Genomic DNA, 14,671 nt, shown 5'->3' on the forward strand with positions numbered 1-14,671 from the left:
ATGCTATTACTGAAATATCACAATGGCTTGAAAGAAATATTTCCTCAGAAGCAAGAAAATTATTGGATTCAATACTTATTCCAAATTTTTTTTCTCATTAGAATGTATTATTTAATTATACAACTATTTTATGTAATACTTTTCAAAAACATAACATTGACTTGATTAAGAAGATGAGAATAGCGGAGAGCATTTTATTAGAACTCAAGGAAATAGAGCTAGTGTTGTTGAAGAATTTCATATTTTATATGTTATTGTTGAGTCAAAAGCAGAGCTATACGTGTTAAATATTTGTCCCCCTCGACTTGCAGCAAGCAAGCTCATCATCAAAACATTAATATAGGATCAGTAGAAGAGTATTATAAAACAAATGTCCCCTCTCCCAACCTTTTTCATATGGTGATAGAAAAAAAATATAAATATTTGTTATATTTTTATCATGAAGATGTTAAAATATTTTATGATGCCTTATTAGCTGAATAACTATGATTAAAAGATTAACTATGGTTGATACAGTCCCAAAAAATGCTATGGATGCTTTTTATTTCAAACACATTTTAGATTATACTCCCAATTATTAAAATGGTTATATATATATTAGCAGCTCTTTAGTAAACTAATGAGAGAACATTCACTTTTTTAAGAAGAATAACAGAGCCTTGCAGAGGTACCATTTGCAGGACCAGGCCCAGATTTTATTTTAAAATTTTTTCCGGCCCGGGTTTTTTTTTAAAAAATTTTCAGGCCCGGCCCGGCTGGCTTAGCCCGAATTTTTTAAAATAAATTATATTTATTTTTGATATTTATAGCTAATAATGGCGATTTCAAATATTTGGTTTTAAAATATACAACTCGGCTCGGATATTTTTTCTTAAAAAATTTTCAGGCCCAGCCCGGGTGTTTTTAAAAAAAATTACGAGCCCGCGTATATTTAAAAATTAAAATACGGTCCGGCTCAGGGGCCGGGCCTGCAAGTCTGTGAAAAACATACCTATGAAATACAAAATCTGAAAGTAGATTGAATGATTTGGATCTTTTGAATATTCATAGACATTTAACGCCAAGCAAGGATTGATAATTGAAAAATTAGCTCAAAACATACAAAATACAATTATTCCTAAGAAACTTTTTGTGTATTAATTTATATTTACAACATTTAAATTTTTTATACTTTATATATTTTAAAAGCTCAAAAAATTCAAATTTCAATTTTGGGTCATTTAGGTGATTCATATCGTGGGTTATATTCACTTTATATTTTATGATTCACATTTAAATGCCGGTTTATATATATAATTTTTTTAATTCACATTAGTTTAAAATTGTGTATTAGAAAAGTTATTAATCCTAATAAATTTATGCTTAGTATTTTTAATTAAAAATATTATTTCTTAAAAAAATTTATTATCCCCCCCCAGACCAAATTCCTGCGTACGCGCCTGAAATAACAATATATATGTCGTAATTTTTAAAGGGATCAGAACTATCCGGGATCATCAGGGGTTTTAAAGGGATCCCTTTAAGAATTCAATTTTTTAAAGGATAATACGGTATTATCACGTTTGAACCATGATATAGATGAATCTTAATTTAAAACGCGGTTTACGTACGTTTTGCTTTATTTTTTTAAAATAAATTGTATTTATTTATTTTTAGTGTTGTTTTTTTGGCCTTATGAAATAAGATATGTCTAATATAGGGTATCAATCGATAGCTAATCAAAAGATCTATTCAACTGGAGGTCAATCTCTCCCCCTTAATGGGCGAGTCTAGGTCTGGGGGGTCAGTAATATTTTTATCAAAATAAAATATCGATATGGTTATCAAATAATAGCTAATTTTAATATCTTTTGACTGAAAGTCTTCATTCTTGGTGATGGGTATGACTTGGTGGGGAGTAGATAGAGGGGGGGGGTGTAAGGTAATTAAAATATTTTTTTATTGTAAAAATAATTATCACTTATAGAGGGCGGGGGGTCTATGTCTTGGGGGGGGGGGGGGTCAGGAATATTTTTATCAACACAAAATATCAATATGGGTAATAAGAGCTAATTTAAATATCTCTAGATTGAAAGTATTTATTTTTTGTATAATTTGTATAACTTGGTCTGGGGGATGGATGGAAGGGAAAAAATAATTTTTTTTATAAAAAGTCATCCTTAGCGACTGCTTAAATATCAAATTTACAGACATAGCTTGGCATCAAGCCACACTTCCTTCCAAACATGGCGGTCTTGGTATAAGATCCCCATTGTCGATCTCAATATGTGCCTTCATTGCCATCAACCTTCAGGCACGTATATTAATTGACTAACATCTGTCGGTTCACGATCCTTTTTTGAATACAGCTAAGATAGAATGGGCAAAATCCGTCACAACCTCAACCCTATTTCCGATCTCTGAAAGCAGAACGATTATAATTTACCACATTTGAAAAACTCCGTTGATTACCTTATTTCGAGTCTCTCACCATTGGCCAAAGATCGAGGATATTAATTTTTAGATGTTATTCCATCTACCAATCTCAAACTCGAATTGGACAACCATGAGCTCAGCTATGCTTTATGTATCAGGCTCAACATTCCCTTTTCATTACCATATAAATGCAACAAATGTCATACTGATGATAACAATATGGCGCTGCATCCTTTACATTGCAACCGTAATCCCGGTCGGCAAGCTCGACACTTGAAATGCAATCAAATTATATCTCTTGCACTTAGGTCAGCTGGTTTTCCTACCTCAATGGAGCCTTCTGGCTTATTTTCCGATAGTAGGCGTCCTGATGGGGTCACACGTATCCCATGGTCTCAAGGAAATTTTTTAATATGGTATTTCTCTTGTCTGGACACTAACTCCTCTTCTAATTTTAACAAGGACGCTCTGAACAGAGCTCAAAATTTTAAGATCAGCAAATACAGCGCTGATTCCTCAAATTACATATTCATACCCATCATTTGCTTTGGATAAAAACTTTTTTAAAGACATTGGCCACCTAATCAGAAAAAATTCTGGGGAGCCTCGCGGACGTTTTTACTTAAAGCAGAGGATCGCAATAACCATTCTTAAGGCTAATTGTGTTTGTTTTATTAATTCGATCTCTCCTGATGATTAGATGAAGGAGATTTTGAATAATTTTTGCTGCTTTCGCTTTTATTTATTTATTTTGTATTTTACATTATTTTATGATCTATGCCTCAAAATTGTCTTTTTGTTATTATGATTTTTTTTTCGTAATCGTTTACTAATTATATATTTTTCATTTTATATAACTGTGTGATAATTGAAACCGTTTTTTTACTATTATATTGTAAAATTTATTTATACTATATATTAATATTATAGATTGTGTTATAAATTAAGCCAATTTAAAATGGCTAATCTAGCAATAAATTATTCATTTTAAAAATAAAAGGTAATTTATATATTTTTTTAATGTAATAATAATTCCTGACCACCTAAGACCTCCCGCCTACTTAGAGTATAATTATTACAATCATTAGATATTTAAACTAGCTTTTATTTGATATCCACATCGATATTTGTGTTGATAAAAATATTCCTGATCCCACAAGACTTAAACCCGCCCGGTATGAGGGATTATAATTATTACAATAAAAAAAATATATAAATTACCTTTTATTTGATACCCATATCAAAAAAAAATATTTTTTACACCCCCCCCCCTTCATTCACTCCCAGACCAAGTCACACCCATCAAGACAAAAAATGAATACTTTCAATCTAAAGATATTTAAATTAGCTTTTACTTGATACCCATATTGCTATTTTGTGTTAATAAAAATATTCCTGACCACCTAGGACCTAGACCCACCCATGAGTGATTATTATTTTTACAATAAAAAAATATTTTAATTACCTTTTATTTGATACCCATATTAAAAAAAATTATTTTAAACCTCCCCCCCCCCCAGACTAAGTCATACCCATCAAGACCAAGAATGAAGACTTTCAGTCAAAAGATATTAAAATTAGCTATTATTTGATACCCATATCAATATTTTATTTTGATAAAAATATTCCTGACCCCCAGACATAGACTCGCCCATAAGGAGGGAGAGATTGACCACCAGTTGAATAGATCTCTTGATTAGCTATCGATTGATACCCTATATTAGACATATATTTCATAAGGCCAAAAAATAACAACATTTAAAATTAATAAATAACAATAAAATTAAAAAGAAATAAAACGAAACAAAACGCGAGTAAAACACTTTTTAAAATAAGATTCACTGTTAAAACTTGATCCGTATTATCATTCCTTAACTTAAAACCCTAAATTTCTAGTTATCCCTTTAAACCCCGTGATGATCCCGGTCGGATCCCTTTAAAAATTACGACATATATATATTAATTATATTATAATATAATATAATATTTATTTTTTTTTCCGGTCATGGGTTACTTTATATGAATATTTACTGATATAGATAGCACAATTTAAAAAAGTATATATATTGGAAAAAAATTTTAAAAAACCACACACACAAACATGTATAAATGTAAAATAATCATCTTATGGGATGAGGCTACCCATGAAGCTAATGTAATTAGCCTTGTGAATAGCAATGGCGAGTCTTTGTTTCAAGAAAAACCTTTACGAGGTTCGTCCATAAGTTTAAGATTTTTTTTTTAAATTAAACTTTACAATTTGACAAAAACGAGAAAACATCAACATTTAAAATTAACTTGAAAAGTTTTACTAGCAATCGATTGTCTGCAACTTTTTTCTCATTAAAACTGCAACGTAACCTTATTATTTTGCAGGTTTACCGGTGGAGTTTCTGTAAACAACTTCATCCGTGAATGAATATCTCTGAGGGTATTTTCATAGAAATTGCTTGATACGTACTAGGCGGGCAATTCACATTGGTTGGGCTTGTTTCTTTTTTAAAGATTTCAGCTGCAGCTATTTGTGGATAAAATCTAATGCTTGCGAAATATCAGTTACTCGGGATACTTAACGAATTGTTCTGTGGGTGCCATTAGTCTTCTTGGCTCTATACGAGTGTTTCAAGAGATTCCGTAGGCCGAGCGGTGCGCCGTTTTTCTGCTGATCATCGATTTTGCAATCAATCGATTAAAGACCGCCATAACCAGTTTAGGAAATTCCTTCAATAATATTTAGGCTTCGTAATGTTTTTTATGTCTTAAAATTTTAGTTAAACTTAAGTCATCATTACTAAACCATTTTTTTAAAAAAGTCCTTTGCTTAAATGTAAAATTTAATTTTAAAAAATGAATTTTTATATATAGAAAATTTCGATTTTTTTTGTCCAACTTTGAATGTGGATAACTTTGGACTCTGTTGGTAGAAGATGGAATTTGCAGAAAATATGGATAATTTATTCCCTCATGAATTAGTTTTTAATATATTGAATATACAATCATATAGGGAATTTAAAGACAATTCAATAAATTTGATAAAATATAGGATTTACTTAAAATATGATTTATAAAGAATTATGCAAAACAAATTATAGCCTAATTGCAAAATGCTTATAAAATTTTCATAGTTTTAACCTCAATTATTGAAGAGTGTTGCAATATTTTTTTTATAATGTCTCCTTTATTATTACCTTTCTACAAAATCCGATATTAGTATAAAACATATAATTAAAAAAAAAATTAGATAGCAATTTCGTTTTGGCCAATGCTCAAATCATAGATTATCCCATAGTCTACTGCAACGAAAATTTTTGCAAGATGACTGGTTACAACCGGGCTGAAATTATTCATAAGAGTTGCACTTGTTCCTTCCTGGTCGGGGAAATGACCGATAAAGAAATGCTCAAAAAATTGCAGATCACGCTCGAAAACGCCGAACAGTCTCACACTGAGATTTTGTTCTATCGCAAAAATGGTATGCATTTTTTGAAAATAAAATTAGTATATATATCAATCCACGAGGATTCAGTCTCTCAATTTTACATTTAATTAAGGGTCATTTTAAAATTTGAAAAATCTGATTTAATCATAACTATATTTTCGCATGTATAAGAGTTATACTATGAATTTCTAACAATTTTACTGTAATTGAACTATTAATTTTTATACCGATTTTCCATATAAATTTCAAGGCACATAAAATTTTCCAAAATGGTGTGAAATTCATAGGGTTTAAATCAGATATTTTAAATGCAAATTTAGCCCTTTGGTAAATAACTTAAATTAGAGAGGTTTCGAGTCTCCACGTTGGATATATCCCAATACGACATTTAATACAAAAGATATATAATTATGATTTAATTCAGAATTAAATGTGAGGATTTCTTTAAATTTAGAGGTTAATCTCCACAGAAAAACAATTGACTTTAGATAGGTCCCATCTAATTATTATTCCACATGGATAAAATCAAAAATCAGTGCAAATGTTTTATCAAAAAATATGCCTCATTTTCGAAATAATTTATACATGACATAAATTTTAGCCAGAGTTCAGTATACTAACATTTACGCTTTAAATAAAAGGTACTCCTTTATGGGTCCTCCTATTCGCTGCCCCTATCAAAGACGATAAAGAAAATATAGTATTGTTTTTATTGACCTTTCGCGATATTACTCCTATCAAACAACCGTTGTATCCCGATATTAAACCAGGTTCATCGTATACTTTTTTTTATTATTTATAGATCCTAAAATTTTGTTTAACTTATGGAGACATTCACCCTTCCCGAAATTTAACTTTTTATAAACTTCAAAATTTATTTATATTTTTTATCCAAAATAATTTATTTTTGTATTATACTCTCATTATTAATAATTCAAATTCGTGATTTCATTCTTTTCTTATTCGTTTCAAATTTCCAAGGTTTAAGTAAATTTGCAAGATTAGCGAGGTCCGTAACCCGGAGTAGAGCTCTTTTGCAGCATTCCAACCATATAGGTGGTAAAACTGAAGGTGCAAATAAATCTGCCCATCTAGCACACGTAAGTTTTGCTTATATTAATTTAAATAATATATGATTTTAACATGCATCATTTTTATTTAAAAAAAAGGATTATATTAGGATAAAAATTGTAAGGTTTATATAATGTAACAGGCATTTGCTGGTTATGTATATCTAATATACCTGCTAAATTCAATATCTAGCTCTTAGAAGCAAAATACTTAAATATGTTTTAAAAAATGGTATCATGTTATATAGATATAGATTTGTTTTAACTTTTGAGGGTTAAGAATATATTAATTTTTAAAAAAAATGTTATTTATGTATAAAATACGTAAAAATTCCTACTACAATTATTATTCCTTCAAAAATAACCATAATTCAGGTAGTTCACCTTGACCTAGAAAATTTACCTCATTATAGACTGGAAACTCCAAAAACTCCTCTCCACATAATTTTGCATTATTGCGCCTTTAAGGCTTTTTGGGACTGGGTCATTTTGGTGCTCACATTTTACACGGCTATCATGGTTCCTTTCAATGTGGCTTTCAAGAGTAAAACCATCGAGGACATTGGCCTTCTAGTCGTTGATGCGGTAGTGGATGTGATATTTTTCATAGACATAGTTTTAAATTTTCATACGACCTTCGTGGGAGCTAAAGGTGAAATAGTCTCCGATCCCAAGACCATTAGAATGAATTATCTTAAAACTTGGTTCGTGATAGATCTCCTATCTTGTCTGCCATACGATATTTTTAGCGCCTTTGAAGATGTTAACGAGGTAGCAGATTTTCCAATGATAAATATTTTATATTATTGTGTTTTTATTTTTTTACGAGTTATTATTTATAATCTAATTTTAATTAAAGATCTGCAGGCCCGGCAAATATTTGGTTCCAGGGGCGTAAAAATTTTTTGAAACTTAATTATGCTGGGCTTAAAAATAAAATACAAAACAAGCAATACTGTAAAAATTTCAAATTTTTAAACATAGGCCTGGCCTGTAGATCAGATCTCTATTTTTAATGAAGAATATTACGAAATTAAAGCTAATTATAATCAGTAACTTATTCAAGATATAAAATATAATCTCTTTTAATTTAAATCTAAGATACAAAAAATTAATATAATAGGGTATCAGTAGTCTCTTTAGCGCGTTAAAGGTAGTCAGACTGCTCAGACTTGTGCGGGTTACTCGCAAATTGGACCATTATTTCGAATACGCTGCCGCATTTTTGCTTCTATTGATTAGCATTTTCATATTGTTCGGTCATTGGTTAGCCTGTATTTGGTACAGTATAGGATACGTCGAAGCTGAATCTAATATCGGATACGGTTGGTTGAGGTTTAATCCTTATTTATTTTATCATTATATTTTTTAATTAACGAAATTTCCCTAAAGTCTTTAATATTTTATAATTAGTTAATTCATTGCGCAAGCGCAGTTATAAATTTTAAAAAAATAAGAAGATTGTTATAAATTTCAGGTGTATTTTATATTTAATAGTAATGGCAAGTTCTTCTTCTCACATTATCATACATATATTCCATCTTAACAAGATCCGTAAGCCGTACACTTAACATATCATTTTCTTACACAAATTCTACGCCTCCCAAGCTTGTAGATGGTCCGAGTCGCAAACAAAGATATATATCTTCCCTTTATTTTACTATGACTTGCTTGACCACAGTTGGCTTTGGAAACATATCCCCTAATACAGATGCTGAAAAGATATTTTCCATTATAATGATGCTTATCGGATGTTAGTAATGTGTAGTTTATATTATATTTAATTATAAATGTATGACCTTAAAATGACTTCCTTTTTTAAAAAATAATTATGAAGAATAGTTTTTAAATGAAGTGAATATAGTAGATATTAATTCGCCGAATTATTAAAGTTATTTTCAAAATTAGAATTAAAAATACACGGGGAAATTCGTAATTTAACCTAACCTTGAAATTTTTATAAAATTCATTTCGTTGTTAACTAACCAATATTTATAAACTTTTATAAACAAACATTATATATACTCCATTTGGTTAGAAATCAGTCCTCTAAATATGCTGCGTTTTGCATTATAAAATAATTTTAATAAATTTGAAAATAATGATGCTCAAACTAGTTAAGAAATAGGACGCACAAATACAAATCCCTGCTAGCAGAAAACATTTATATAAAAGATTTAATATAAGTATTTTTAAACTGTATAAAAATATTTAAGGTCATATATTGATATACTTTTAGATTAAACTCCCCCCCCCCCCAGGTATAGTGAAAGAAGAAGGGATATTTATTTCGTTATATTATATTTATCAGTGGGATTTGAAACTTAAAAAAAAAATCAATCTTTAAAATAAATTAATCCTAAAGCTCTCTTATACGCTACTATATTCGGTAACGTGACCACTATATTTCAACAAATGGCCGCCAACACCGCCAGATACCATGAAATGTTGAATAACGTGAGAGATTTCATGAAGTTATACGAAGTTCCTAAAGATTTATCGGAAAGAGTAATGGATTATATCGTCTCTAGGTGGGCTGCCACAAAGGGAATCGATATAGCTAAAGTAAACGTGTTATTTGGTTTGATTTTTAAATTTATTTCGAAGTTCTTAATATTAAAATGTTAGATACTATTAATTATAACGAAATGCACATTTAAGATATTTGGATTTACTTAAAAATTTTGAATACAACGTATAAACTAGGTGTTTACGTATTGTCCAAAAGATATGCAAGCCGATATATGCGTTCATCTAAACAGGAAAGTCTTTCAAGATCAAGCAGCGTTTCGGTTAGCCAGCGATGGGTGTCTTAGAGCATTGGCAGTTAATTTTCAAATGAACCACAATGCCCCTGGCGATCTTATATGTCATACTGGGGAAAGTGTGGACACCTTATTTTTCGTAGTCTCTGGGTCTTTAGAAGTTATACAGGATGATGAAGTGGTGGCAGTTCTGAGTACATAGAATTATATGTATACATTATATACACCTTCAAGAATATTACTGTCCTAGTTTGTAACTTATTTTTTTTTATTATTAATGATTGACATTTTGATATTATCATTTTTTTGGTAAAATGAAAATTAAATCATTAATTTTTTTACGATGATTAATTTTTTGCAAATAAATTTTATGAATTTTTAAATAATAAAGAGATTTTTTGAGTATTATTAATTTAATATTTTTGCTTATTAATTTAGAGACTTGATTAATTTAAGTTATAAGTTGAGTATTGTTTCCTTTTAAGTATTTTTTTTACGTTCTAAATTTTGGTTAATTCACCTCAGATTTTTGTCAGTTAACTGTACAAACCCCTTACTCTCAACCCTTCCTATACTCTTGCTGCAATTTATATATATATCAAAAGTATCAGACTTCTACCATATATATCAAAAATATCAAACTTATACCAATATATCATATAACTGTAAAAAACCCCTTCAACTTCTTTATTTAATATAAAAATTCATACAAACATAATTAAACAAAAATTATACAAGTTACATTGTGCATCTTTAAGATCAGTCCAAGTCCTCCAATATATTTCGTGCAGTCTTCATCTCTTTGTTCTCCTACAATGGCATCCCGTGATCTCCACATTACATTTCTTATATGTCTATAATTTTCTGTCTAACTTAATAAGGGTTATTTACAACGGAACAACAAAGGTGATCAGTAACATTTTTTAGACACTGTAATTTAATCAGATACCTATTTAATAAAAATGATTTTTGAAAAAGGCCACTATGTAAAAAAAAAAATGTAATTAAGTTTCTTGTATTCTTATAATATACAAGTCCCAACATATAAAATTATATTTCTTATCATTTATTTAAAAAGGAGCATAGGTATATGCACCGTTGTTAAAAAAGCATAGCTGTTTTTTTAATGGTCAAACAATTTTATCATTATTTAGATTTAGGAATATAATAAATACATTAGTATATTTATTTATAATTTGTGGATTTTAATAATTATTTAAAAGAAAAATAATATAAATGTATTTTTGCTGAAGATATCAATTGTCCATTTTTTTTCTGTTCTTATGAATCATTTATTCCTTGATATAGCATTTCAAATTCCAAAAAACGAAATTAGTAATGTTTAGTAATTAGCAGCTTTTTTTTCTTCAAGTTTCATGAAGTAGGTGAAATCAACCTTAAAACTTATTCAATAATGCCAACTAGATTCATGATTCAGTTATTATCAGCTGTAATCATTATCATTGACAGTAGACTCCATTGAAAGGAATTTCATTTAAATGCCTTCCACATTTTGCAGCAGACTTTATTTAATACAAACCTTTTAAAAAATATATTTTGTTGGTTGAGTCGTCAATCTAGGTTAGTGATTATATAATTGGTAGAGATGTAACACAAGAAAAATTTCCTCCATAGTTTCCCTAATTTTTTTTATGTGTTTATTGATCAAATAATCACGATTTTTATCATATTACTAAAATATTTTTTCCTCGTGGTTTATAAATCATAATTATGTTTTGTTTTTATATGTATTATACGTTTATTCTTAATCATTCTCGATAATATAATAATAGCTCAACTCAAGAATGTTTATATGAAATTTTTTAATTAGCGGAAAAATATTTAGCTAAAACATATAATAACTGAGGTAAGGCAGAGTTCTTAAACCCTACTTTTGTTGCGCGCTACCACTATTTGTCAAAAAAAGTAGAGCGCGACTGCTATCGCTACCTATCAAAAAAGAGTATAGCGCTTTTAGTTACTTTTCTTTAAAGGTAGATCTGGCTACTTTTTATAAATAAAATTATAAATAAATTTGTTTTATTTTTTGCTTATAATGTAATTGTATAGTATATTATACACAAAAATCAGCATTTATAAATATTTGAATATAGTTAATTATTGATTATAAAAAAAATTTATGAAAAAAGACAAAAATTAATGTAATAAAAATAACTATTTATGGTAATATTAATTTTTTATCTATTTTGTTGTATTTTAATAATAAAATCATTTTATCATCCTCAAGTCTAAAGCGACGATCAGAAAGTGTAAGTTTTGGCTTCTCTCAATACTAGCACCTGAGGGTAAGGCAGTATTTAATTTTATATACATTCTTTTAATATAAGAAAATTAGTATTTTTAGATTTAAAAAACGCGTCTAGGGGATTTTCTATTATATTAATATCCTTAATTTTTAAAAATTATCAGTGGAAGTCGTTTTGGGGGTTACTAGAGAATCTTTGTTTGGTACTAGACTATTCAGCTTTACCAAGCTTATCACGTTGATCTTTAACATCATCGATTAGATCATCTTTCATCACTTCAAAGTTATCTGTTATCTTAATAGTTAGTGTCTGGCAACAAAAAATTGTTGTACCAGGGGATAGATTTAATCATCATGGTAAATGATGGACTATCAACCGATGACATGGCTGAACGGTATTAATTATAAAATCGACAATAAGTTTATTAGCCAATTTCTTAGAAATATTGGCATGTATTATTAATCAATTTAGTTTGAATTGAATTGGTCTTTTTGGATGTAGTCTCCCTTTTACCAAAATTATTAAGATGTTATTATATCTCTTTAAAACTGTTGGCATGAACATTCTTACAAAATAACGATACTATTAGAATTTATAAATGACAATTATCTTTAGGTGTTTTTTGAGGTTATAGCTACTAGATTTATTTAAGGATATATTTTTTCTATATTTAAACAAATAAATTTGTAGCCACTTTTTGTTTTTACGTTAATTTAAAAATATTTTAAATTTTGGAAATCAAAAATTTGTATTATTGTGATCAAGAAAATTTTCCAGGATACCTTCCACTTCATTAATATTATCATTGTCTGACTCACAATTACATCGATTTCGATATCCATTTGCAATGAATTTTAAATAATTAACACCAGTTGATTTAAGTTTATAATACAAATTGTAAGTAAAAATTTCAATTTCAAAATTAAATAATAAATCATAAAATAATTAATTATGATATAATATTTAAATTTTCAGTTACATTATATTTTTTGCTACTTTTAAAAAAAGAAGCCTACTAAAAAAATAAATAATTGAAAAAAAAGTAGCGCTCTATTAGCCATCGCTACCAAAAAAAGCTAGCGTGCTACTTTGACAACTCTGTGTAAGGATGAGGAGTAGGATTAAAGGTTAGAGAAATATGGGATAGGTATTTACTCAGTAAACATTTGTTAAACAGTGAATATTCCAAGATTGAAAATATATAGTAACTAAAAATTAGATCTAAAGGAAAATTTTACCCTCATTAGTGTTGGGTAGACAATATAAGAGGAGAATGCACTATGAATTAATTAAATTGAAACAGAGACTAATTTACATATGGGAGAATATTTATATCTAATGAATTTATTAAATAATTGAAAAAATAGGAAACACAAAGATTCAAATAATTAGAAATAAATATCCAACTATCGAATGCATTGGGTGTGCAAATCATGGACTTAATTTGTCTTTAAAATGTAGCAAATAAAATATTGCTGATTTGAATTTTAGTAGCAAAGGCCCAAGGTATTATAAAATATGTAAAATCTAACAATGTTCTTTTAAACTACTTAGAGAAAAAAAATAGAATTGCTTTTTTTATAGTTACCTTAGCCCAACTCATTGGGGTATAATTTTGACGATTAATATAGCCTGTTTAAAAAAGGTATTTTGTAGAAAAGAGCAATACTTGATATTTTTACGGATAGAAACTTATTCTTCGTAATGAAAGTTTTTTAAATATTCCTGTATTATACATTATAAAAGCCATTCCTATTTTATTAGATAGTGTAGGTGGATAAACCCAATTTATCTGATGTTCCTCGGGCATCTATCTATATCAAAAGATATTTAACAATTATAATATCAAATCTCTTGAAGTACAAAATTATTGATATTAAATAGAAAATCGGAAATTTTTATCTTCAAACGAAGATATCAAACTAAATAATTAAAATTATGGCAAACTTGTTTAAATAATATGTTAATAATCTCGATATCTTCAATAAAATATGAAATAAAATCAATATTGACTAGTAAAATAAATAAATTTAGATGGAAATTTCCATTCTCCAAATTTCCCCTAATTATAGTTTCCCGGAAAATTTACATCCCTAATGATTGGTCGTAATGCGTAATTTTTTATAAAAACGGTTTAATATAGAATGGTAAGCCGTTAAATGTGCTTTTTCAAAATTGACTTTTTTTCCATAAATGAATATATTAGGATTATATTCAGGATTATATTCATCATTTACCAAAAGCTCACAAATAACCAATATATAATATATATAGTGGTTTTCTATTTATCATGTATGATGAAATTTTTATTATAGTAAAATATGTTTTAAAGTTATTGTTTTTTTATTCATTCGAGAGCAATTTCTCATAATCAGATACGAGTGTTTGCAAGGCAGCCGCACTATGCTTGATTAATTAAAGCAAAACAAAATTATTTGCTTAATTCATGCAAGTACACATCAAATTAGACCAGTCATCGTGTTTTAATTTAAAGGCAGTATACGAAATAGTTTGGGGCCAAAAATGTTTTCTCGGATTAATTAAATAAAAGGTTCCTTATGAAAAAAATATGACTAATAATTACAATTAATTTTTTCTACTTCGTAATTGAACGAAATAGTTACTTATACATAGTTAGTGCCATCTAATCATTACGTTATTCTTCTAGTTATGACCATAATATTTACTACCAATATTTCCTCCTAAAATCAATCT

The 14,671-nt window shown here is 28.3% G+C and overlaps 1 protein-coding gene across 4 annotated transcripts in view; it reads left to right on the top strand.

Moving 5' to 3' along the window:
* The window catches only part of LOC135924755 (potassium voltage-gated channel protein eag-like), a 60,850-nt gene that overhangs the window by 41,839 nt on the left and 4,340 nt on the right, over nucleotides 1-14,671 (top strand). For all 4 annotated transcript variants that reach the window (XM_065459860.1, XM_065459861.1, XM_065459859.1 and 1 more), the window contains 8 exons: nucleotides 5,657-5,887; nucleotides 6,496-6,624; nucleotides 6,836-6,954; nucleotides 7,300-7,695; nucleotides 8,048-8,259; nucleotides 8,475-8,677; nucleotides 9,290-9,489; nucleotides 9,631-9,883. In XM_065459860.1, the coding sequence (XP_065315932.1) occupies nucleotides 5,657-5,887; nucleotides 6,496-6,624; nucleotides 6,836-6,954; nucleotides 7,300-7,695; nucleotides 8,048-8,259; nucleotides 8,475-8,677; nucleotides 9,290-9,489; nucleotides 9,631-9,883 (1,743 nt within the window). The remainder of the gene's footprint in view (nucleotides 1-5,656; nucleotides 5,888-6,495; nucleotides 6,625-6,835; nucleotides 6,955-7,299; nucleotides 7,696-8,047; nucleotides 8,260-8,474; nucleotides 8,678-9,289; nucleotides 9,490-9,630; nucleotides 9,884-14,671) is intronic.

Source organism: Gordionus sp. m RMFG-2023, chromosome 2 (genome assembly GCF_954871325.1).
Source record: "Gordionus sp. m RMFG-2023 chromosome 2, tfGorSpeb1-WG-v2, whole genome shotgun sequence".
NCBI lineage: Eukaryota > Metazoa > Nematomorpha > Gordioida > Chordodea > Parachordodidae > Gordionus > Gordionus sp. m RMFG-2023.